At 43.0% G+C, this 24,502-nt stretch overlaps 1 protein-coding gene and 1 non-coding gene across 3 annotated transcripts in view; both read left to right on the top strand.

Moving 5' to 3' along the window:
* Positions 1-24,502, top strand: part of afg1lb (AFG1 like ATPase b) — a 38,021-nt gene that overhangs the window by 9,135 nt on the left and 4,384 nt on the right. The window contains exons 7-11 of one of the 2 annotated variants that reach the window (XM_052523923.1): positions 4,762-4,820; positions 10,532-10,614; positions 13,881-13,951; positions 14,244-14,344; positions 14,996-17,222. In XM_052523923.1, the coding sequence (XP_052379883.1) occupies positions 4,762-4,820; positions 10,532-10,614; positions 13,881-13,951; positions 14,244-14,344; positions 14,996-15,181 (500 nt within the window). In that variant the 3' untranslated portion in view covers positions 15,182-17,222. Of the gene's footprint in view, positions 1-4,761; positions 4,821-10,531; positions 10,615-13,880; positions 13,952-14,243; positions 14,345-14,995; positions 17,223-24,502 lie in introns of those variants that run through there. The other variant, XM_052523922.1, reaches the window with a different exon arrangement.
* On the top strand, positions 10,940-10,996 carry LOC127931603 (U7 small nuclear RNA). Its single transcript, XR_008141905.1, has one exon. It is a non-coding gene; the product is annotated as a U7 small nuclear RNA (small nuclear RNA).

Below are 24,502 nucleotides of genomic sequence, written 5' to 3'. Positions count from 1 at the left end.
AGGTCGGGGGCAGAACGACAGATTTTTACCTCGTCAGCTCGAGGATTCGATCCAGCAACCTTCTGGTTACTGGCCCAACGCTCTAACCACAAGGCTACTTGCCGCCCTAAATGCTGTGTTCTTATGGGAGAAGTTCCTTCCTGTTTCACACCGTTCCAAAACATTTCTCCCTACTGAACACAGCCCTGATGATGATGCTGAAGGAAAGAGCGAGGGGTAAAAGCGCAGACATACATTTAAATATATGGCTCTGGGGTGAACTAGGCTTCTTTCTGTTTGTTGAACTGATGTTGAACATCTCCCTCCTTGTCTTTTTCTCCATACCACTGTATTATCTGAATCACCTGAAGTCCAGTGGTGTGTGTTGCCTGTCTGGATCAAAGACTGTTCAAAGCGTTATTTTTAATCATGAAAGAAGGAGAACATTATTTGATACACGTTCCATGAATCAAGCCATTTAAACTCTTTAATCTCTCCCTCTCTCTCGCTCCCTCCCTCCCTCTCTTTCTCTCTCATTCTCTCTTTGTTGATTCCACCGCTGTCGTTTTTGTCAAGGCTGTGATGTTACATTTAATGCTAAGTGAGCAAGGTGGCGAGGGAGAGTGAGAGAGGGAGTAAGAATGGAAGGAGAGCGAGAGATAAAGACATGACGTTGGCTCTCTTCTCAGGGTTAACGTCATCAATGTCTCGTCGCTCAATGGGTTTCCAGTTGATGGCAACCGAGATCGCTCTCTCTTTCATATACAAAGACAAGCTTGTCTGACATTTACCAGCCATTAAGAACAAAGCGGCAGACCACGCAAACTTGATGGAGATGCTTGTTTGTTTTTTAATTAGAAGGCAAATGGAACACTAAGCCCTCAGAGACAGCCTGACATGAAAGTAAAGGAGGATTCCTCCTTTATTGATCTCCACATGAGATTGTGCTAGCTAGGCTATCAAAAGCAGCTAAAGTGGGTTATGTGTTGAATAGATGGCGCTAGGCTATCAAAAGCAGCTAAAGTGGGATATGTGGCATATAGATGGCGCTAGGCTGTCAAAAGCAGCTAAAGTGGGTTATGTGATTGAAGGGGAACTTACTTAGAGACGATGTGTCACGCTCCCCAGCACACGCTTGTTTTTGTCTGTTGTTGTGTAGCTAGAGCAGAGCAGTTGTCGTCCTTTAGATGCACTTGTGTTAATGGATGTTTAGTAGTGACGACAGGCTGAATGCTTAATTTCAAGGTTTACACACTAGAGATTGTGGTGTATCTAGCTGCTTGCCTCTCAGGTCCATTGTAGGTCAGGCCACCTTACATTTCAATTAGATCTAATGTTGCATCTCACACATAACCTGAAAGGATGGATGTGGGCTGTATGATTAGGCTTCTCCACCCACAGTAAAAAATGGACTTTTTCAATGTGTTATATTTGCTTCCTCCTTACTTTTTCTATTAAAGTTGCTGTAAACATGCTTATTTCAAACCATTACTACATTGATAGGAGCCTTCTCACAACACATATTGTTATGCGTAGTATACAGTGCATTCGGAAAGTATTCAGACCCCTTCCCTTTTTCCACATTTTGTTACTTTACAGCCTTATTCTGAAATCGATTATATAAAAACAATTCCTCATCAATCTACACACAGTAAGTACCCTTATAATGACAAAGTTGAAAACCGGTTTTTAGATTTTTTTGCAAATATATTAAAAATAAAGTATTCAGACTCTTTATGAGACTCGAAATTGAGCTCAGGTGTATCCTGTTTCCATTGATCATCCTTGAACTGTTTCTACAACTTGATTGGAGTCCAACTGTGGTAAATTCATTTGATTGGACATGATTTGGAAAGGCACACACCTGTCTATATTAGGTCCCACAGTTGACAGTGCATGTAAAGAGCAAAAACCAAGCCATGAGGTAGAAGGAATTGTCCGTAGACCTCAAGAGACAGGATTTTCGAGGCACAGATTTTGGGAAGGGTACCAAAACATTTCTGCAGCATTGTAGGTCTCCAAGAACACAGTGGCCTCTATCATTCTTAAATGGAAAAAGTTTGGAACCACCAAGACTCTTCCTAAAGCTGGCCTCCTGGCCAAACTGCAATCAAGGGAGAAGGGCCTTGGTCAGGGAGGTGACCAAGATGGTTCTTCTGTGGAGATGGTTGTCCTTCTGGAAGGTTCTCCCATCTCTGCAGCATACCACCAATCAGGCCTTTATGGTAGAATGGCAGGACGGAAGCCACTCCTCAGTAAAAGGCACATGACAGCCCACTTGGAGTTTGCCAAAAGGCACTTAAAGGACTCTCAGACCATGAGAAACAAGATTCCCTGGTCTGATGAAACCAAAACTCTTTGGCCTGAATGCCAAGCGTCACGTCTGGAGGAAACCTGGCACCATCCCTACGGTGAAGCATGGTGGTGGCAGTATCATGCTGTGGGGATGTTTTTCAGTGGCAGGGACTGGGAGACTAGTCAGGATCGAGGGGGAAAGATGAACGTAGCAAAGTACAGAGAGATCCTTAATGAAAACCTGCTGCAGAGTGTTCAGGACCTCAGATTGAGGCGAAGGTTCACCTTCCAACATGACAACCCTAAGCACACAGCCAAGATAACGCAGGAGTGGCTTTGGGACAAGTCTCAATGTCCTTGAGTGGCTCTGGACTTGCACCCCCGAACGAACATCTCTGGAGAGACCTGAAAATAGCTGTGCAGCGACACTCCCCATCCAACCTGACAGAGTTTGAAAGGATCTGCAGAGAAGAATGTGAAAAACTCCCCAAATACAGGTATATCAAGCATGTAGCGTCATACCCAAGAAGTCTTGAGGCTGTAATCGCTGCCAAAGGTGCTTCAAAAAAGTACCGAGTAAAGGGCTTCGAATACTTATGTAAATGTGATATTAAAGTTTTAGATTTTTTTGCTTTGTCATTATGGGGTATTGTGTGTAGATTGAGGTAAAAAGGTAGATTGAGGTAAAAAAAAAAACATCAACAATTTAATACATTTTAGAATAAGGCTGTAACGTAGCAAAATGTTGAAAAAGTCAAGGGGTCTGAATACTTTCCAAAAGCTCCAACTGTTGTTCTCTCCACTAAGAAGGTACACTATATATACAAAAGTATGTGGACATTGGCAGTAGAATGGATTCTGCTAATTCAGCCACACCCATTGCTGACAGGTGGATAGAATTGAGCACACAGCCATGCAATCGACATAGACTAACATTGGCAGTAGAATGGCCTTACTGAAGAGCTCAGTTACTTTCAACGTGGCACCGTCATAGGATGCCACCTTCCCAGCAAGTCAGTTTGTCAAATTTCTGCCCTGCTAGAGCTGCCCCGGTCAACTGTAAGTGCTGTTATTGTGAAGTGGAAACGTCTAGGAGAAACAAAGGCTCAGCCGTGAAGTGGTAAGCCACATAAGCTCACAGAACGGGACCGCCGAGTGCTGTAGCACGTAAAAATCGACACTCACTACTACTAAATTCTAATCTGCCTCTGGATAGCAACATCAACACAATAACTGTTCGTTGGGAGTTTCAGGAAATGGGTTTCCATGGCCGAGCAGCCGCATACAAGCCTAAGAACTATGCACAATGCCAAGCATCGGCTGGAGAGTGTAAAGCTGGCCACATTGGACTCTGGAGCAGTGGAAACGCGTTCTCTGGAGTGATGAATCGCACGTCACCATCTGGCAGTCCAACAGACATCTGAATTTGGATGATACCAGGAGAACGCTACCTGACGGAATGCATAGTGCCAACTGTAAAGTTTGGTGGAGGAGGAATAATGGTCTGGGGCTGTTTCTCATGGTTCGGGCGAGGCCCCTTTGTTCCAGTGAAGGGAAATCTTAATGCTACAGCATACAATGACATTCTAGATGATTCTGTGCTTCCAAGTTTGTGGCAACAGTTTGGGGAAGGCAATTCCTGTTTCAGCATGACGATGCCCCCGTACACAAAGTGAGGTCCATACCAAAATGGTTTGTTGAGATCGGTGTGGAGGAACTTGACTGGCCTGCACAGAGCCCTGACCTCAACCTCATCGAACACCTTTGAGATTAATTGGAACTCCGACTGCGAGCCAGGCCTAACCGCCCAACATCAGTTCCAGACCTCACTAATGCTCTTGTGGCTGAATGGAAGCAAGTCCCTGCAGCAATGTTCTGACATCTAGTGGAAAGCCTTCCCAGAAAAGTGGAGGCTGTTATAGCAGCAAAGGGGGACCAGCTCCATATCAATGCCCATGATTTTAGAGTGAGATGGTGGATGAGCAGGTGTCCACATACTTTGGGTCATTTAGTGTACCTTAACAACGTTTAAACAGGTCTAACTTAATTGTCAGCTGCTACTCCTGTAAACTTAAACCCAAACATCAACAACACCTACTCATTTCCATCTTTCCAAGTAGTTTAAGGCTGTGTGTGTGTGTTTTATCTGTCTATCAGGGATGCTACTTCAGATGTAATTTGTTCCAGCAGAGCTAATTGGAAAGTCTATTCACGGGACTCTGTGGACAATGTCCGAGCTGAAAAAGCGAAAGTCCTTTCTCTCACCACCATTGTTTGGGAATGTATGAATTGTATGTTGCTGCTGCTAGCTGCTGCTGCAGGTAGAGAAATCCATTTTTCTCCCTCTGCCCCCATCCTCTTTGTGCTGCCTCCCCACCCATCCTTTAGTTCATCAATAGCCACTTTATGTGCCAATCTGTGGTGGGAGAATTACATTATTAGGAGGCTAAACAGCAGCGCTAACATGGCGCCTCCCTCTCCTTTCAGATCTGTACAAAAATGGACTTCAGAGAGACGCCTTCCTGCCTTTCATCAACGTGTTGAAGGTAAAGACAGTCATCCCCTCTTCTCTCCTCTTTTTAATTTATTCATTCATTTCTCTCATCCACCTGACACCACACACACATGCACACCTCTGTTACTGTGTCTGTCTCTTTCCAATTTGCTATTGTGTGTTTTTGTGTGTGTGTTTTCTACCTGAGAAGCACGGTGTCACACACGATGTCACAAAACTGACTTTGATCATACCTGGAGATGGTGAAAGACTCAAAACGGACACAGAGAGCGAGGGGGATAGAAAGAGAGTGAACGCTCGCTGTGTGAATGGGAAATGGACAAGCGAGCGGAGGGAATGAACCAGCCTGCTTGCATTTCAAAGTGAGGAGAGAAAGGGTCGAGGGAGGGGGGAAGGCGGGTAAGGAGGGGTTGGGCTGTGAGGCAGCATCATGGATAGAAACTAGCAATGCTCTGAGACTACTTTGCAATTTAATAGCATTATTATAAGCAGGTAGAACCATTATCCATTAACCATTATCCTGGCAGCACCAGAGATGATTACGAGGTGTTTATACTGACTATGATCATAAATAATTGCAGAATAATTTAACATGCATTTTGCAGGAGAGGAGGAAAACATTCTTCCACTTTTCACAACTAAATAGTAGAGATAAACGTTTGGAGATGGATCCCTCTTCTGAAACGTAGGGTTGCGTGGGTGCTCTAACACACACACACACACACACACACACACACGCACACAATGAGAGTTCTTCCACACACGGACACACACACACACACAACAGGGGTACTGCTGAGTAATCATCAGAAGACGTACCAGAACATGCAAAACAGACATCCCAGGTATTTCCCAAAAGAGAGCGTCTGCTAATCCAAGAAGGACCTTTCTCATTGGCTAGATGATACCTTTTACATTACATTACATTTAAGTCATTTAGCAGACGCTCTTATCCAGAGCGACCACTGGTGTATGTAGTTAACACAAACACTAACCTTTTTTTAAAGAGACTTACTTAACTTACTGATTCTGCATGTTACTCATTAAGAAAAACGAGATTTCAGTCTTAGGGGTGTGGTTCGATGTGGAAACTACTGTTTGTCACTCATGAGACACCATAGGAGCAGAGTCAGTATCTCAATAAATCTGAACTCAATAAATCTGTAATTAATTCTGATGTTTTTGTCACTCAATTTTATCTTTTGCGAAGGTATTTGGTGCAGTTTTCTCAAGTTATAATTTTTTTGCCACATGTTGTCTTATGTAAACATAGTCCGATCAGCTACAGTGCTGGGCAGGTTTGTCTCACTGTCTGTGTCTTCTGCGGTAGAATTGGATAGAGCGCAATCACCACAGATGTGTATCCCTTGTTAGTGGGCAAATGAGCCTTTTGTGGAAAATCAAAACCCTAACCATCAAATAAGTCATGACAAACTCACTTACTGTTTTGGACAAGACTGACTTTGGCAAAAATTATCCTATTTTCACTTAGTAATCCATTTTGACACTAGAATAAATGTTTCTGACTATTTTTGATGCCACAGGCCGTTTTTTTCTCTCAGAGAAATTGTTTATTGGCTTCAGTTGCGCTTTTAAAGTCATAAAGCACTTGCACCCAAACTTCTATCTATCCATTGGTTGTGGAATGCACAGGTTCTCAGGGGATTAAGGTTTGGTTTGGGGGAGGGTTTAATGAAGAGCTTCAGGGTCACTGGAGCTTAACTGTGTGTCCCCCTCCATTTTGGTCTTTTACCAGGGCCTTAAAGTCACCTTACCCAAAAAACGCTCCCCTCTCCACCTCTTGCCCTTGTCCTAATCCCAGCCTCATAAGGAACTGTGAATGCCCCTGGTCCAATTCGGCCTCCTCTCTGTCCCCTGTCTTTCAGACTCCCATGTTCCCCTTTGTGAGGCCATCTGGTTTTCGGGTGGAGTGGAGAGTTTGGGGATGCTCCCCTCCCAACAGTGGACGTCCTGCCAAGTTAGCAAGGGGTGGTGGGGTTGTGATGGGGGTGGTTCCTCGCCCCCCACTGGGTGACCCTTAATAGTTAGAATTAAAGCTGGAAGGGACCAATGATTCCATCCCCCTGACTCTTTGGATGTAGAGTCAGTGTGTTTTGGGGTGAAGCCCTGGTGTGAACTGGGAGGATGGGGGAGTAGTGAATGAGTGAGAGTGTGAAAATGGCCTCTTACCTCTCCTCCCTGTCACCTGAGCTGGAGTGTTTGGGGTTAATTCCTTCCTCTCCAGATTGGATGTCTTATATCTCTATTGACTTCTGATTAGAGGAGACCCCAGGGACCCTCGAACCACCCTGCCAAGCCCCACAAACCATCCTGCCTCTGCCCCCCACTAGCTACCTTGCCGAGTCTTCTGCTACCCTCCTGCCTAGCCCCCTCCTACTGCTCCCAGCGCTCACAGGGGTAGTTACATATGAGATGAAAGCGAGAGAGGGAGATCACACTCGCTTCGATCTGTCCTCTCCCTCTATCCCCCCCTTTCATTCTCTTCAGCATTTCTTTCTGCATTCTTTCTCTGTCCCTCCTCCAACTTTCTCTTCTTCACTCTTCTTTCTTTCTCAGTCTTTCCTTCTCTTTCCCTTGACCCCTCTTTCTCATTCTTCTCTCCCTCTGTTCTCCCTTTCTGCAGGCCCAAGGACAGGATTCTGTGTGTACTGAATATTTTTCCCTGCCCTCTTGATGCCCAGAGAAATATGATAACTTGATTGTTGTTTTTTCTCCTCATCTATCCTTCCATTGTGGTGGCTAATTGCTTTGTATGGCAGCCATTTTCTTTTTTGAAAATATATATTTTTTATAAATAAGTCGACCAGTGCAGATTGCTCTGCTGCAAGGAAAACATTGACTGAAATGGTTGTTCCTCTCTAGTAAAGGCCTTTCTGTCTGTTGAGGACCTACGTAAAGGGGTTTGAAGAGTTCCCAGTAAATGAAAATTGATGGCTGCTGTTGTCTCCCTGGCATTTAGTTACATAACAATAATGCTCCCTGTGCCTTGGGTTTTACTTTTTTCACAGCAGAGAGTTCAAGTCATGTATTTTCCAATGGAATATAAATAGCCTTGCATTTGTTGCTTCCATGGACATTCTATCGGTGAAATGTAATGGTGTTCTTATTTTTAATGCCTTTTCCTTTCAGGACTGGCATTCTGTCTTGCCCCTAGAATATTTGTTCTAAGTTTTTCTGTGAGTGCGTGTGGGTGTGACAGGCCTCGTCGGAGCTCCTTTGACAGGAGCTTTAATCTAATAATGTCTCAATTAGATCATGAAAGAGAGCAGGAGAGACTGGTGTTTTACACACTCAACATCTCTCTCCATCACTCACTCCCTATCTCTTTTTCCTTTTTCTCACATGTGCACCTACATTTATTTGTATTTCTCTCCTTCCAATCCCAGTGTTTCTTCATTCTAGTCTCCTGCTCTCGCTCGCTCTCTGACTGCCTCCCTCCTATAGGAGTACTGTTGTGATTGTCTGCTTCTCTCTGGAGCGCTAGTGGCCAGGTGCAGATGGGACACCCTCCTACCCATGCCGCTGCATGTCGTGGGGGGGTACGGTGTGGAGGCTCCAGCTGGGGGGGGGGTGGGTGGGTCTGGAGGAGTGGAGCTGGGGGTTTCAGTGGGGTCCTGGATCACCTAAAGGCGGGCCCTGTGCTCAAAAGATGTTTCCTCAAGAGGAGCAGCCGAGGCAGGGGGAGGTTGTGAGAACGACCCCGTGGAACAAACCATCCAGGACCCAAGGCAGTCACACTTTAAGGGAATAGCTCATTAGGTGTAATTAGGGTGGTCACATTGTTATGTCCCTCCTGTAGCGTCACTTGGAGTGAATAAATTCACCACACACCCGCTTCCCTCCCCAGTTAGTGAAAACACTTTGATGTCAGAAGAGTCGTCCAGGACGGGCCAGCATAAAGGCACTGTTTTAGGCTTTCTCTTTCTCCCAACCCCTCTATCCCTCCCTCCCCTTTCTTCTCCCCCTTCACACAGGCTGTAAGACACACACGGATGAATGGATGACAACCTTTCCCCTCCAACTCCCGTCCACACACACACACACACACACACACACACACACACACACACACACACACACACACACACACACACACACACACACACACACACACACACACACACACTCTCCCTGCCCTCCCCCCAACTCTTTTTCAGCCTTCCCACCCCATGTTCTTTGAGGCCTGGTCAATTCTTTGGGCAAAAAAAAAAAAGAAGCATCAAATGTTTTCTGCAGTTGGTAATGAGGGAGTGGACCTCATCAGGCCGCAGTAGTCAGCTATCCTTGGCTTTTGTTGCCGCTCAATGGCACCGCGCTCTTTGAAAAACTCAAAAGCAACTTTTTGAGGAGTGAGGGACAGAGAAAAAGGAGGGGGGGAGCCACTGTTTTTATGCTAAACGGCTGTCAAAGAGAGAGTGGTGGACAGCTTGGACAATGACATGATTGGAGCTACATGTTTTAGGATGACTTTTTCTAAAGAGACTGTCATGGCTGTGTGAGAAAACAAGATAAAGCAAGCAAGGGTGCTCTTTGACTGGTGGTGAGATGGAGAGAAGAGTAGAGTCATAGGTGAGTGAAATCTGCGAGGAAAGAGTGAGAACTTTCCAAACCCCTCAAGATAGTAATCATGTAATAACCCACACGGCCTCCTGCTCATCTGATTAGAAATAACCAATGATGCCATCATCACTGATTGTGTTGCCTTCACGTCTCTGTCTATCTCGCTATCTCTCTCTTTCTCTTTCTCTCTCTCTCTCTCTCTTATTTTCCTTCAAGAGATGCTGTGAGTGACCCATCAGGCTTCTATAGGTAGACAAATCGAAGAGGGGAAAAAAAGACGGGAGAAGACAAGATTAGCGTTAGTTTTGTAATGCGACGTGGCGTTGATGGCGTCCCCGAGGTGTTATTGCGGAGGGACTATTTACCTGTCGGCCGCGGCGCTGCTTAGCGAGGTCGCGGCTGGGTTGATGAAATGACATGTCCCTTTTGTGCGTGGGGGATGGAGAGTTTGTCAGGTTGTTATTAAGCCTGATTCAACCAATTGGCTCGGAGTGGGAACCCCGTTCGTGTGAGCGGGCGCAGAGATAAGAAGTTGACAGCGGAGGTAGAAGAATGGAGTATTTCCGTCTCCTTGCTTTGTGGTGATTGCTAATTATCCCACTGCTCAAGGAGGCCGGTGGCACAAATTCACTGATTTCATAATTTGCTCCGAGCTGTCACTGAATACTGATTCGCCTGGCACGGCGATCGTTTGATGATATACGTTTTTTTTCACTCTTTTTTTCTTTTTTTCTGAGAATAGAGGAGATAATGATTATAGTGTGCCCCGCTCGCTGACATGTATCGCGTTGCCGTTTTATACTTACTGGGAAAGTTTGAACTCTGCAGCAGAAGTTTGAACTTTGCTGTTCCACTTGACTAAAGAAAGGACTGTAGATCAGCTAGATAAATACAACAATGAAAACATGACAAAAACATGAAGTTAGTCAAGCCTTAAAATATTACAGGACACTTACTGCTATACTTGTGTCCATTGTCACCCTCCTGTGGAAATGCTATTATGCACCTTTCACTAATTCTCTCTTACACACAAACCTTAACCCTCTTACACACAACCCCACATTGGTTTTGGTGCTGAGGTTGTTTTGGCCACATTGCACATAGTTTTTCTGTGTGTGTGTGTGTGTGTGTGTGTGTGTGTGTGTGTGTGTGTGTGTGTAGGAATACTGCCAGCCCATGGGCGTCGACTCTGGAGTTGACTACAGAAGACTGGACCTGCCTTCAGCAGGGAAACTCTACTACCTGTAAGTGTGTGTGTGTGTTGGGTCTGCGTGCATGAATGCCTGTACTGTACGTGTGTGTACCCATGTATACATGCATGTGTGTATTCTCTCACAATGTGAAATAGGATTTATAGCCACAGTCCTAAATAAGAGTCAGTCTCTTGAGTTTAGCTCATCTTTGTGTTTGTTCTGTCTGTCTTTGCCCCTGTGTCCCCTGCCCCCCTCACTCTGCACATCCATCTCTCTGTGTGGGGCAGTATGGAGGACAACACACACACACCCTGTTTACACAATCCCTGAGATACAACACAGTGATGGCAACTATAAAAACTATAAGGTTATAGAAAAGAGAAGAAGGTTTTTTAGTATTTCTCCAGTAGGTTTCCTCAAGGAGAAAGCCCCCATTTCTATGTCAAAAATAATACAACAAAAACAGTTTTGTAAATACTACAGTAATATCCCAAAAAACACTGCAGTCCACAAAAACACTGCGGTAAATACTACAGTATTCACCAGTTTCCAAAAACACTACAGTAATTACTATAGTATATATACTACCATTTTTTGTTACTACAGTATTTATACTATATTTGACTGTAAATAGTACAGTAAATACAGTTTTTGCTAACTTTGGTCCGCAAAAACACTACAGTGAATACTACAGTGAAGTCTGCAAAACACTACAGTGAATACTGTAGTACTTATACCATAGTATACTATAGTATTTATTTTCATTTGGGAACCTAACAAAACACACAAACTAACTGTTCTGCCAGTTTGCGTTACTGTCACTGTAGGTCAGTGTCCTTAAAACGTCTTACGGCTGAAATCCCGTTAACGGGATCGATATGACAACAGCCAGTGAAAGTGCAGGGCGCCAAGTTCAAACAACAGAAATCTCATAATTAAAATTCGTCAAACATACAATTATTATACACCATTTTAAAGATAAACTTGTTGTTAATCCCACCACAGTGTCTGATTTCATAAAGGCTTTACGACGAATGCATACCATGCGATTATGTTAGGTCAGTACCTCGTCACAGAGAAACACAGCCATTTTTCCAGCCAAAGAGAGGAGTCACAAAAAGCACAATTAGAGATAAAATTCATCACTAACCTTTGATGATCTTCATCAGATGACACTCATAGGACTTAATGTTACACAATACATGTATGTTTTGTTCGATAAAGTTCATATTTATATCCAAAAATCTCAGTTTACATTGGCGTGTTATGTTCAGTAATGTTTTGCTTCCAAAACATCCAGTGATTTTGCAGAGAGCCACATCAATTTACAGAAATACTCATAATAAACATTGATAAAAGATACAAGTGTTATGGAATTATAGATATACTTCTCCGTAATGCAACCGCTGTGTCAGATTTCAAAAAAGCTTTACGGAAAAGGCACACCATGCAATAATCTGAATACAGCGCTCAGACACAAAAACAAGCCATACAGATATCCGCCATGTTGTAGAGTCAACAGAAGTCAAAAATAGTATTATAAATATTCACTTACCTTTGATGATCTTCATCAGAATCCCAGTTCCACAATAAATGTTTGTTTTGTTCGATAAAGTCCATAATTTATGTCCAAATACCTCATTTTTGTTTGAGCGTTTAGTTCACAAATCCAAATTCATGAGGCGCGAGCACTAGGTCCAGACGTAATGTAAAAAAGTTCTGTTACAGTTCGTAGAAACATGTCGCAAACGATGTATAGAATCAATCTTTAGGATGTTTTTAACAAAAATCTTCAATACTGTTCCAACTGGACAATTCCTGTGTCTTTAGAAATGCAATGGAATGCAGGTCGCTCTCACGGCCGCGTGCGTGACCAGCTCATGGCCTTCTGCCAGACACCTGATTGAAACAGCCATCATTCGTTCCCCCTTCACAGTAGAAGCCTGAAACAAGGTTCTGTTGACATCTAGTGGAAGCCTTAGTAAGTGCAATTGGACCAAATTTACACTGTATCTTGGATAGGCAAAGAGTTAAAAAACTTCAAACCTCAGATTTCCCACTTCCTGGTTGGTTTTTGCCTGCCATATGAGTTCTGTTATACTCACAGACATTATTCAGTTTTAGAAACTTCAGAGTGTTTTCTATCCAAATCTACTAATAATATGCATATTTTAGCTTCTGGGCCTGAGTAGCAGGCAGTTTACTCTGGGCACCTTGTTCACCCAAGCTACTCAATACCGCCCCCCCAGCCATAAGAAGTTAATGTCACTGCAGGTTAGTATCAGAAAGAGAGCAAGAGATGGACAGACCGAAAAAGGAAGAGGGAGTTAGGAGTAGGTAAGGACCGACCGAGTAAGGACACTAACCTACATTGACATTAAGGACACTAACCTACAGTGAGATGCCTAACCTACAGTGAGATGCCTAACCTACAGTGAGATCCCTAACCTACAGTGAGATCCCTAACCTACAGTGAGATCCCTAACCTACAGTGAGATCCCTGAACTACAGTGAGATGCGTAACCTACAGTGAGATCCCTAACCTACAGTGAGATCCCTAACCTACAGTGAGATCCCTAACCTACAGTGAGATCCCTAACCTACAGTGAGATCCCTAACCTACAGTGAGATCCCTAAACTACAGTGAGATCTCTAACCTACAGTGAGATCCCTAACCTACAGTGAGATCCCTAAACTACAGTGAGATCTCTAACCTACAGTGAGATGCCTAACCTACAGTGACAGTAAGATCCCTAACCTACAGTGACAGTAAGATCCCTAACCTACAGTGAGAGATAAAGGGACAGATGGAGCAGTAGAGAAATACAAAATGATTGAGTTTGAAAAGGCAGAGTACTTTTCTTCCAATTACCTGCACACACACACACACACACACACACACACACACACACACACACACACACACACACACACACACACACACACACACACACACAGAGACAGAGTATGAATAACGTTGTCGTTGCTCATTGCGTAGCCAGAGATTTCAAGTGCTTTTCTCTTTCAGTGTATGCAAATAAAACACATTGCGCATCTCTTTACCTGAGCGAGAGTTAAAACACATGCACAGACAGACCGATTCAATCTGCCACGCATTCACAGGGTAATGTTTGTGTTTACAGTCTAACATCTCGTTTTTTGGAGATGGAGTGAAAAGCTAAGTACCCCCCTTCCTTCCCCCTCCCCGCACCCGCTGTTTGATGTGGCCTCTTCAGCCTTATTAATTTCATATTCTATTATCCCCCTCTTTCTCTCTTCCCCATTGTGTGTGTGTGTGTGTTTGTGTTTGTGTGCAGCACCAGAGAGCCTGATGCGGAGTCCTTCATGGATACGCTGTTTCACGAGCTGGCTGTGAGACAAAACAATGGTAGGAAGTTAATGTACCTCTTGTAGTAAGAGAAAGGGGGGAGAGAGAAAGTAAAAGGGTGAGAGAGGACTGGGGAGATTGAGAGACAAGGATGGGAGAAAAAGAGAGATTGGGAAAAATGGAGGCAAACAGAATATGTTCACTTACACTATTGGAACTTACATTACTATAGTAAACTGGTAGGGCCAGTGATATTGAGGCTAAAGTAGTGGCCATAGTTTCAGTATTGAGTTGTTTTCTGTGTATGATCAGCTCTATGTTGGGTCAATTAATCATGTGTGTGTTTCCATAGTAATGGGTCCCAGGGTCCTGACGGTGCAGGGCAGAGAGTTGAGACTGGAGAAGACCTGTGGAAACATCGCTGACTGTACCTTTAAAGAACTGTGTGATAGAGTGAGTTACTTCCACAACTATCTTCTCTATCACTCTCTCTTTATTTTTTTTGTATTTATCTCCCTGTCTCTTTCTCCCAACTCCGCCTCTCTCCTGCTTGTTATTGTATCTCTCTCTTCTCTGTGTTGACTATGCTCTGCTACTTTTTCTCTTCCAACCAGATCCCTCTATTCTTCCTTATTCTTCCGCTCTCTTTTTACCCTCACTCCCCCCTTCGCTCTATCGTTCCTGTTTTCTTAATTTATCCACTCATTGTACTTTTTCCTGCTGTTTTTTTCTACCTCCTTCATTGTGTCCTTCCTCTTTGTTTCTGCCTCTTCTTCTTTTACATTTTTTTTTCTCATTCTCATTCCTTCTGCTCTCCTTGCTCTCTTCTGTCCCCTCCAATTCTATATTCATTCATCTGTGCGCTGTTCAAGGTCAAAGACTACAGGCTATTTTTAACAGTTTTTGTTCAGCAGGGAATAGCATTGGCCTTTTTAGTGTTTCTAAACTGAACAAAAATATAAATGCAATATGTAAAGTATTCAGACCCTTTCCACAGTACTTTGTTGAAGCACCTTTGGCAGTGATTACAGGGTATGGTGCTACAAGCTTAGCAAACCTGTATTTGGGGAGTTTCTTCCATTCTTCTTTGCAAATCCTCTCAAGCTCTGTCAGGTTGGATGGGGAGCGTCGCTGCACAGCTATTTTCAGGTCTTTCCAGAGATGTTCGATCGGGTTCAAGTCCGGGCTCTGGCTGGGCCACTCAAGGACATTCAGAGACTTGTCCCGAAGCCGCCACGAAGCCACTCCTGCGTTGTCTTGGCTGTGTGCTTAGGATCGTTGTCTTGTTAGAAGGTGAACCTTGCCCCAGTCTGCTCTGGAGCAGGTTTTCATCAAGGATCTCTGTACTTTGCTCTGTTCATCTTTCTCCCATCCTGACTAGTCTCTGCTCCCTGCGTCTGAAAAACATCCCCACAGCATGATGCTGCCACCACTGTGCTTCACCGTAGGGATGTGCCAGGTTTCCTCCACACGTGGCGCTTGGCATTCAGGCAAAATAGTTCAATCTTGGTTTCATCAGACCAGATAATCTTGTTTCTCATGGTCTGAGAGACCTTTAGGTGCCTTTTGGCAAACTCCAAACTGGTTGTCAGGTTGCCTTTTACTGAGGAGTGGCTTCCGTCTGGCCGCTCTACCACAAAGGCCTGATTGGTGGAGTGCTGCAGAGATTGTTCTCCCATCTCCACAGAGGAACCATCGGGTTCTTGATCACCTCCCTGACCAAGGCCCTTCTCCCCTGATTGCTCAGTTTGGCTGGGTGGCTAGCTCTAGGAAGAGTCTTGGTGGTTCCAAACTTCTTCCATTTAAGAATGGTGGGGGGGGGGACAAAATGACTCCGTAGAGAGAACAATGTGTTTCAGAGAGCTCCCGTCGTAAATGTATATTTTTACATGAATCTCCTAGCTGGAAAAAGTGGTAGAATTGGCTAAATAAGTTATTCTGCAATGAGTCTTGACGGCTATTTCTCAAATCTCCGACAACATGCCCAACAGAACTACTAAGAACTCGACCAAAACCACCATCCCTGTAGATGTGCAGGAGGAGCTAGCTAACGTAAATTACAGTCCTCTCTCATCTTTTTAAGTGGGAGAACTTGCACAATTGGTGGCTGACTAAATACTTTTTTTGCCCCACTGTATGTCTGTCATTGAAAGAATGCTTTTTTTCCCACAAAGGAAAATGTCTGTAAGTCTGTTTTATGATGCTGTAAGGTCCTTTTCTGCTGTCAACACAGAGGGTGAAACAAGTGTGGGAGAAAGAATTGTCTATTACTATTGACGAAGAGATGTGGGAGGACATTTGGAGATATGCAAAAACAATATCTATATGTAATCGTACTAGAGCAATCCAATTAAGAATAATACACAGATTGCATATATCCCCAAATCGCAGACATGCATTTAGCCCCACTTCCTATTCTCCTCAGTGTCTTAAATGCAAAACGGATACAGGCACCCTAACACATTGTTTATGGTCATGTACCAAAATACAAATATACTGGTCTGGCTTTCGGCAAGAAATTGAAAAGATCCTAGGGGTTGATCTAGATTTGGACCTAGTTTCTTTACTGTTGGGTCTCCCTAGTAGGCATGTTACTTCTGTGGGTAAGAGAGGTTTTACAACATCCATACATTCGCAACAAGGAAAAACATCCTTTTACAGTGGATTAGTGATAAGGTTCCTTCTATTAAAGATTGGCATTAGATACTATTTGAATGGGTGCCTCTGGAATATCTGACATGTACATTGCATTCTAAAACAGACCAGTTCTACAAAGCTATTATGCTGCAAGGATTCTCTTAGAATGGCGGGGATCTATGTATTTCAGAACTACTCTGTACGTTCCATGTGTGGAACCTAACCTCTTGGTTTAAACTGAGCTTTTTTGTTTAATTTCTGTTTGTAAGTTTGTTTAAAATCTATGTATTGAGAGACGCAATGATGGGGATGGGGTGAGAGAAGCACCGAGCGGGAAGAGGAAAATGGTGTACGTATGTATGGGTGTGTGTGTGTGTGTATATATATATATATATATATATATATGCAGGTATGTGTAAGTGAGTGCTGTTTTTTTTCTTTTTTTTTTGTTGCTTTGTCTCTGTTGTTGTATCTCTTAATATGGGTGAAAATTGTGAAATTCCAATAAAAAATACTGTCACAAAAAAAGAATGATGGAGGCCACTGTGTTCTTGGGGACCTTCAATGCTGCAGAAATGTTTTGGTACCCTTCCCCAGATCTATGCCGCAACACAATCCTGTCTCGAAGCTCTACGGACAATTCCTTCTACCTCATGGCTTTGTTTTTGCTGCGATATACACTCTCAACTGTGGGACTTTATATAGAGAGGTTTGTGCCTTTCCAAATCATATTCAATCAATTGAAATTACCACGGGTGGACTCCAATCAAGTTGTAGAAACATCTCAAGGATGATCAATGAAAACAGGATGTACAGTTGAAGTCGGAAGTTTACATACACTTAGGTTGGAGTCATTAAAACTTGTTTTTCAACCACTCAACAAGAAATTTGTGAACAAACTATAGTTTTGGCAAGTCGGTTACAACATCTACTTTGTGCATGACACAAGTAATTTCTCCAACAATTTTTTACAGACAGATTATTTCACATCTAGTTCACTATCACAATTCCAGTGGGTCAGAAGTTTACATACACTATGTTGACTGTGCCTTGAAATAGCTTGGAAAATTCCAGAAAATGATGTCATGGCTTTAGAAGCTTCTGATAGGCTAATTTACATAATTTGAGTCAATTGGAGGTGTACTTTTGGATGTATTTCAAGGCCTACCTTCAAACTCAGTGCCTGTTTGCTTGACATCATGGGAAAATCAAACGAAATCAGCCAAGACCTCAGAAAAATAATTGTAGGTCTCCACAAGTCTGGTTCATCCTTGGGAGCAATTTCCAAACGCCTGAAGGTACCACATTCATCTGTACAAACAATAGTATGCAAGTATAAGCACCATGGGACCACGCAGCCGTCATACCGCTCAGGAAGAAGATTCGTTCTGTCTCCTAGAGATACATGTACTTTGGTGTGAAAAGTGCAAATCAATCCCAGAACAACAGCAAAGGACCTTGTGAAGATACTGGAGGAAACCGGTACAAAAGTATCTATATCCACAGTAAAACTAGTTGTATATCGACATAACCTGAAAGGCCGCTCAGCAAGGAAGAAGCCACTGCTCCAAAACCGCCATAAAAAAAGCCAGACTACGGTTTGCAACTGCATATGGGGACAAAGATTGTACTTTTTGGAGAAATGTCCTCTGGTCTGATGAAACAAAAATAGATCTGTTTGGCCATAATGACCATCGTTATGTTTGGAGGAAGCCGAAGAACACCATCCCAACCGTGAAGCACGGGGGTGGCAGCATCATGTTGTGGGGGTGCTTTGCTGGAGCAGGGACTGGTGCACTTCACAAAATAGATGGCATCATGAGGAATGAAAATTATGTGGATATATTGAAGGAACATCTCAAAACATCAGTCAGGAAGTTAAAGCTTGGTCGCAAATGTCTTCACTTTCTAATAGTGAAGACATCAAAGCAATGAAATAACACATGGAATCATGTAGTAACCAAAAAAGTGTTAAACAAGTAGCCACCCTTTGCCTTGATGACAGCTTTGCACACGTTTTGGCATTCCCTCAACCAGCTTCATGAGGTAGTCACCTGGAATGCATTTCAATTAACAGGTGTGCCTTGTTAAAATTACATTTGTGGAATTCCTTTCCTTCTTAATATGTTTGAGCCAATCAGTTGTGTTGTGACAAGGTAGCGGTGGTGCACAGAAGATAGTCCTATTTGGTAAAAGACCAAGTCCATATTCTGGCAAGAACAGCTCAAATAAGCAAAGAGAAACGACAGTTCATCATTACTGTAAGTCAGTCAATGCGGAAAACTTCAAGAACCTTGAACGTTTCTTCAAGTGCAGTTGCAAAAACCATCAAGCGCTATGATGAAACTGACTCTCATGAGGATCTCCACAGTAAAGTGAGACCCATAGTTACATCTGCTGCAGAGGATAAGTTAATTAGATTTGCCAGCCTCAGAAATTGCAACCCCAATAAATGTTTCACAGTTCAAGTAACAGACACATCTCAACAGCAACTGTTCAAAGAAGATGTGAATCAGGCCTTCATGGTCATATTTCTGCAATAAAAACACTACCAAAGGACACCAATAATAAAAAGACTTGCTTGGGCCAAGAAAACACGAGCAATGGACATTAGGCCGGTGGAAATCTGTCCTTGTGTCTCTTAGATTTTTGGTTCCAACCGCCGTGCCTTTGTGGGACGAAGAGCAGGTGGATGGATGATGTCTGCATGTGTAGTTCCAACCGTGAAGCATGTAGGAGGTGGTGTAATGGTGTGGGGTGCTTTGCTGGTGACACTCAGTGATTTATTTAGAATTCAAGGCACACTTAACCAGCATGGCTACCACAGCATTCTGCAGCGATACGCCATCCCATCTGGTTTGCTCTTAGTGGTATTATCATTTGTTTTTCAACAGGACAATGACCCAACCCACCTTCAGTCTGGGTAATGGCTATTTTACCAAGAAGGTCCTGGAGCCCTAGGACCTGAGCCCTAGGACCATGCCCCAGGACTACCTGACATGATGGCTCCTTGCTGTCCCCAGTCCACCTGGCCATGCTGCTGCTCCAGTTTCAACTGACCTGAGCCCTAGGACCATGCCCCAGGACTACCTGACATGATGACTCCTTGCTGTCCCCAGTCCACCTGGCCATGCTGCTGCTCCAGTTTCAACTGTTCTGCCTTACTATTATTTGACCATGCTGGTCATTTATGAACATTTGAACATCTTGGCCATGTTCTGTTATAATTTCCACCCGGCACAGCCAGAAGAGGACTGGCCACCCCACATATGCTCTCTCTAATTCTCTCTTTCTTTCTCTCTCTCGGTGGACCTGAGCCCAAGGACCGTGCCCCAGGACGACCTGACATGATGACTCCTTGCTGTCCCCAGTCCACCTGACTGTGCTGCTGCTCCAGTTTCAACTGTTCTGCCTTGTTATTATTCGACCATGCTGGTCATTTATGAACATTTGAACATCTTGGCCATGTTCTGTTATAATCTCCACCCAGCACAGCCAGAAGAGGACTGGCCACCCCACATAGCCTGGTTCCTCTCTAGGTTTCTTTATAGGTTTTGGCCTTTCTAAGGAGTTTTTCCTAGCCACTGTGCTTCTACACCTGCATTGCTTGCTGTTTGGGGTTTTAGGCTGGGTTTCTGTACAGCACTTTGAGATATCAGCTGATGTACGAAGGGCTATATAAATACAATTTGATTGATTGATTGATTGAGTGCTGCATCAGATGACCTGGCCTCCACAATCACCCGACATCAACCCAATTGAGATGGTTTGGGATGAGTTGGACCACGGAGTGAAGGAAAAGCAGCCAACAAGTGCTCAGCATATGTGAGAACTCCTTCAAGAATGTTGTTAAAGCATTCCAGGTGAAGCTGGTTGAGAGAATGCCAAGGGTGTGCAAAGCTGTCATCAAGGAAAAGGATCTCAAATAAAATGGTTACTACATGATTCCATATGTGTTATTGTAACAGAATAATTTTAAACCGTCCCCTCGCGCGAACCAGGGACCTTCTGCACACATCAACAACAGTCACCCTCGAAGCATCGTTACCCATCGCTCCACAAAAGCCGCGGCCCTTGCAGAGCAAGGGGAACTACTACTTCAAGGTCTCAGAGCAAGTGACGTAACCGATTGAAACGCTATTTAGCGCGCACCGCTAACTAAGCTAGCCGTTTCACATCCGTTACATTATATCATTGTTTTGATTTCTTCACTATTATTATACAATGTAGAAAATTGTCCATGGTCCTTCTGTAGCTCAGTTGGTAGAGCATGGCGCTTGTAACGCCAGGGTAGTGGGTTCAATCCCCGGGACCACCCATACGTAGAATGTATGCACACATGACTGTAAGTCGCTTTGGATAAAAGCGTCTGCTAAATGGCATATATTATTATTATATTAAAATAGTAAAAATAAAGAAAAAACCCTTGTCTGGTCTGAACCTGTGTGTCCTAACTTTTGACTGGTACTGTATGTGCTATTATTTCATTGTGGCGAGGAATTTATATCCATCCATCTCCACGATTTTGTCTGTTGGGAAATGTTAATATTGGTCTAATTCCTGCAAAAAATTGTATAGCCATCATTTGGAAACGCCTCATATTCACATTCAATAACAAACTGGAGGACTGAAACCCCACCTCTTTAAGGAATACCTAGGTTAGGATAAAGTAATCCTTCTCACCCCCCCCCTAAAAGATTTAGATGCACTATTGTAAAGTGGCTGTTCCACTGGATGTCATAAGGTGAATGCACCAATTTGTAAGTCGCTCTGGATAAGAGCGTCTGCTAAATGACTTAAATGTAATGTTAAATGTAACTATCTATTTACACCCCACTAGGTTTCTATATACTATGAAGTCAAACAAAAACCAGACTTATATGACAGAGTTTGGAGGCCATATGTGGACCATTTCGGGGAGTGTGGTGCTTAAGTGGAAGTGACGGCTACTTGTGCCGCGCATGCTTGCCGGTCGGGGCTCGGGGGTTTCCAACTTTCTGACTGGTTGTGGTTGTGCACATGTCGAGTTTGTGTTTTAGTGTGTGATTGTGGGAAAGGGCGGGCATGTATTTGTATGTTTTGTTTTTGCCTGTATTCTTTCTGTTTGTGAATGTCAGTTTATTTTGGATCCATTTTTTTACTTTAATATTACGGTTTGCAACTGCACATGGGGACAAAGATTGTACTTTTTGGAGAAATGTCCTCTGGTCTGATGAAACAAAAATAGAACTGTTTGGCCAAACTGACCATTATTATGTTTGAAGGAAAAAATATGTGGATATATTGAAGCAACATCTCAAGACATCAGTCAGGAAGTTAAAGCTTGGTCGCAAATGGGTCTTCCAAATGGACAATGGACCCCAAGCATACTTCCAAAGTTGTGGAAAATGGCTTAAGGACAACAAAGTCAAGATATTGGAGTGGCCATCACAAAGCCCTGACCTCAATCCCACAGAAGGCCTCCAAAACCTGACTCAGTTACACCAGCGCTGTCACCCAACTTATTTTTGGAAGCTTGTGGAAGGCTACCCGAAACGTTTGACCCAAGTTAAACAATTTAAAGGCAATACTACCAAATACTAATTGAGTGTATGTAAACTTCTGACCCACTGGGAATGTGTTGAAAGAAATAAAGCTGAAATAAATCATTCTCTCTACTATTGTTCTGACATTTCACATTCTCAAAATAAAGTGGTGATCCTAACTGACCTAAAACAGGGAATTTTTACTAGAATTAAATGTCAGGAATTGTGAAAAACTGAGTTTAAATTAATTTGGCTAAGGTGTATGTAAACTTCCGACTTCAACTGTACCTGAGCTCAATTTCGAGTCCTTGAGCGAAGGGTTTGAATACTGTATTTTTTATAAATTTGCAAAGAAATCTAAAAACCTGTTTTCGCTTTGTCATTATGGGATATTGTGTGTGTGTGTGTGTGTGTGTAGATTGATGAGCAACATTTTTTATTGAATCTATTTTTAAATAAGATTGTAATATAACAATGTGGAAAAAGGGAAGGGGTCTGAATACTTTAAGAATGGACTATGCCAGGGTTCTCACAAATAAGTGGGGTTCTGCTCCATCTTGTCAGCGCCACTATGTAAAGATTTCAGACCAAATGAAACTGACATAGAGTAACTATCATTACTAAATTTTTGAACCCCAATGACTTTGTCACTTTGTGAAACCGGCTGTTCATAAATTCAGAGCGTTATCATGTTCCTCAATTAATTTAGTGCATTTCATCAGTAGGCTATCTTGACACAGAGTGCACCCCGAGTATAGTGTTGTCGAATCATACAAACTTTGTAATGGAAGTCAAATGACAAAAGTTGCTAAACTAGCTCCCTCAACTAATGACAGAATATCTCATATGTTTGGCAAAATCAAGTTGTTGATTATAGAGAAGATAGCAGATCAGCTCATGAATAAGGGGATCAAGTTGTTGATTATTGAGAAGATAGCAGATCAGCTCATGAATAAGGGGATCAAGTTGATGATTATAGAGAAGATAGCAGATCAGCTCATGAATAACGGGATCAAGTTGATGATTATAGAGAAGATAGCAGATCAGCTCATGAATAAGGGGATCAAGTTGATGATTTTAGAGAAGATAGCAGATCAGCTCATGAATAAGGGGATCAAGTTGATGATTATAGAGAAGATAGCAGATCAGCTCATGAATAACGGGATCAAGTTGATGATTATAGAGAAGATAGCAGATCAGCTCATGAATAACGGGATCAAGTTGATGATTATAGAGAAGATAGCAGATCAGCTCATGAATAACGGGATCAAGTTGATGATTATAGAGAAGATAGCAGATCAGCTCATGAATAAGGGGATCAAGTTGATGATTATAGAGAAGATAGCAGATCAGCTCATGAATAACGGGATCAAGTTGATGATTATAGAGAAGATAGCAGATCAGCTCATGAATAATAGGGAGATAACGAGTGGAAATAGTACATGGTATCTTAACAGGGACCAACTACATATCTACTCTCATACCAATTGATCACACATTCTCTACCACAGGCCTATGAGACAGTGCAGAGAAGTGGGGGGAATGTTCTAGCATCATTTTGACATGTATAGGTGAGAGAAGTGCTTTGATAATGCATTGCAGCCTATGGATTACAGAATGAAGTTAGGAATTTTAATGCGAGACAGGAGTCAGGATTTTGGGTTGAGAGTGGGATTCAGACTGGATAGGAAAATAGCCTAGGCTCTAGGACAGGAGAAGATTTTTCCTCATGCATCTCTGAATTGTTAACAGATTTCATCTCTGTGACAGAGATGCCTATGTAGTGAATTGTGCATAGGCCTAATCAATTTGTGACTGTCTGAAGAGTCTCAATGACTGCTCAAAGAGGTTATTTTATAGGCTATACTGTAGCGTTCAGTTCGCATGTGCAGTCTGTCGGTTTCAATTATATGTGTGCTTTGAATTTATGGTGACTTTTTGTGAAGTAAATACACTAGGCTAAAGGCTTACATGTGACAACCTGTTTGGATAATGTGCTATTGAATGTTTAGCTATCTTTGGCTGCGCGTGTTGTGTATTTTGTGGAATAGCATTAGTGTGACTTTGGGGGAAAATGTTGTAATTTCCTGGGTTTTGTCATTTTAAAAAATCTGAAAATGTGAAGTGTTCCAGGGACAGTCCCAGGATTCTGGTTTGCCATATTAATCCCTACATTGTACTATGCAGATATAGGATCTCAATTTTATCAATCTTTTGTTGCTGAGAATTTTCATGCACTGCAGGAAAGGGGATACCTCGTCAGTTGTACAACTGAAATGTGTCTTCCGCATTTAACCCAACCCCTCTGAATCAGAGGTGCGGGGGGATGCCGTAATCGACATCCACGTCTTCGGCAGTTGAGCGTTGTGATTGACATAAATTCACTGAAAGCCCACTGTTAAATTAACAGTATTGGACTTTTCAAGTAGCCTACTTTTGGCCAGCTAAT

The sequence above is a fragment of the Oncorhynchus keta genome, chromosome 8 (genome assembly GCF_023373465.1).
Source record: "Oncorhynchus keta strain PuntledgeMale-10-30-2019 chromosome 8, Oket_V2, whole genome shotgun sequence".
In the NCBI taxonomy this organism is placed as follows: Eukaryota; Metazoa; Chordata; class Actinopteri; order Salmoniformes; family Salmonidae; genus Oncorhynchus; species Oncorhynchus keta.
This window is presented reverse-complemented; position numbering and strand designations above follow the sequence as displayed.